This window comes from Nicrophorus vespilloides, unplaced genomic scaffold (genome assembly GCF_001412225.1).
Source record: "Nicrophorus vespilloides isolate i.1.1-1 unplaced genomic scaffold, Nicve_v1.0, whole genome shotgun sequence".
Classification (NCBI taxonomy): domain Eukaryota; kingdom Metazoa; phylum Arthropoda; class Insecta; order Coleoptera; family Silphidae; genus Nicrophorus; species Nicrophorus vespilloides.
In genome coordinates this window covers 27,221-28,797 of record NW_017100061.1, presented here as the reverse complement: position 1 = coordinate 28,797, position 1,577 = coordinate 27,221, and the positions used below count along the sequence as shown (strand labels likewise).

Here is a 1,577-nt window from a genome sequence, read left to right as displayed (position 1 = left end):
GCCTGGACGACGTCGTCGGTGATGATGAGTGTTGCATTGTTAAAGGACAATGTAGAAGGACTAGTGATGTCGACGAAGATGCTGTGGTTGTGGACAATAATCGGCACGAGGATGATTCGCTTCAGCAGCAGCAGCAGCAGTCGTCAGCGATGGAAGTCTGCAAGCGGCAACAGCAGCAGCAGCAGCTTCAGCACACGAACGGTCTCCTGCGGATGTTCGAGTGCGACGTCTTCAACGTGCACATGGCCATGCACTACCTGTTCAACAGCAAGGAATCGGGCGTTCAATCTTACATTGCCAACAAGATGTTCAACTTTGACGACTACGAGCTCGACTTTTATCTTCCGCAGCTCGTCTGCATGTACATACAGATGCACGACGTCGCCGAAGTCATCCATCCCTATCTAGTCCATCGGTGAGTGGTTTCTCGATTTAACAATTTATTCGTCATTCGAAAACCGCGATGTGTTTGACGTGATTCACGAAAATCAAGCGAAACAACACTTTCCACAATCGCTTTTCGCTGGTTTTTCACTTGATAAGAGCGCTTTAAAGATAAACCGTTTTTGCAGAGTCGATTAATTGGAAAACGTGCTGCCACCGGTTCTTTTTATTTTCTTGATAACTTCCAATGCGATTTTCATGAATATATCAAAATCACCACGAATTGCTTCGGTCGAGTTGCTGGAAACGACACGTTTTTCGTTTCGTCATTTCCGAATGCGATTCATGAAACGCATATTTCATAATTACTTTGTGTGCATTGAATTCGAATCTCTAATAATGCTTATACAAATAAATTTTGCATTGAATCTGACTGAATCTGAATCAAATGCGTTTCATGATTTCGTACGCTTTTGTAATTAATAATAATATTGACGGGGCGCGATATATGTTCTCCATTATCTCAGATAATCTTATCGTTGAAAATTTTTAACGTTTATCATCGGCGCATAGCTGAATGTTTTACGGATTTGAGAGAGAAAGCATACATTTAAAGAATTCCTCCGTTATCACAGCTCGATGTGTTGTTTGCCTTAAATTTGATAAACACTTTCAACGCTATCTATCTCTTCTCTCTCTATTTTCCTTTGGATTTTGTCAACAATAGAATTTCGGTTATAAAATATATCATCTTGCACACGAATTTATATTATATTCTGGCGATTATGAAAGTTTATTTTTATTTATTTTTTATTGCACCGGGATTTAGATAATGTTCCTTCTCACTAAGCTAACTTTATGTTGTTGATATTGTTGACGTCGTCGTCTTTTATGATGTAATCTTTTAGTGATTTACTTGATTGAAAATAATTAATTAATTATTCTTTGGTCACGTTTAACGCGAGTGAATTTTGCAGTCGCTTTTGGTGTCACGGTTTTTTCATTGTTTCAATGTATTCAATTGTTCTTGTTTTTCGTTTCAGTTGTCGAGGATCTGTGGATTTCTCGCTGAAATGCGCCTGGTTGCTGGACGCATACAGCAGCACATCCGAAGTAGTAACCGTGCCTTCCAAGAAGAAACCTGTCGGCATCAAGTTGCGCGATCTGATTCTGTCCGGGGAGCTGGTGGTGCC

At 40.2% G+C, this 1,577-nt stretch overlaps 1 protein-coding gene across 1 annotated transcript in view; it reads left to right on the top strand.

The window, feature by feature from the left end:
* Positions 1-1,577, top strand: part of LOC108566794 (phosphatidylinositol 4-kinase beta-like) — an 8,738-nt gene that overhangs the window by 3,179 nt on the left and 3,982 nt on the right. The window contains 2 exon segments of the mRNA XM_017926858.1: positions 3-415; positions 1,428-1,577. The exon segment at positions 1,428-1,577 is cut by the window's right edge and continues 1 nt beyond it. Of these exon segments, the coding sequence (XP_017782347.1) occupies positions 3-415; positions 1,428-1,577 (563 nt within the window).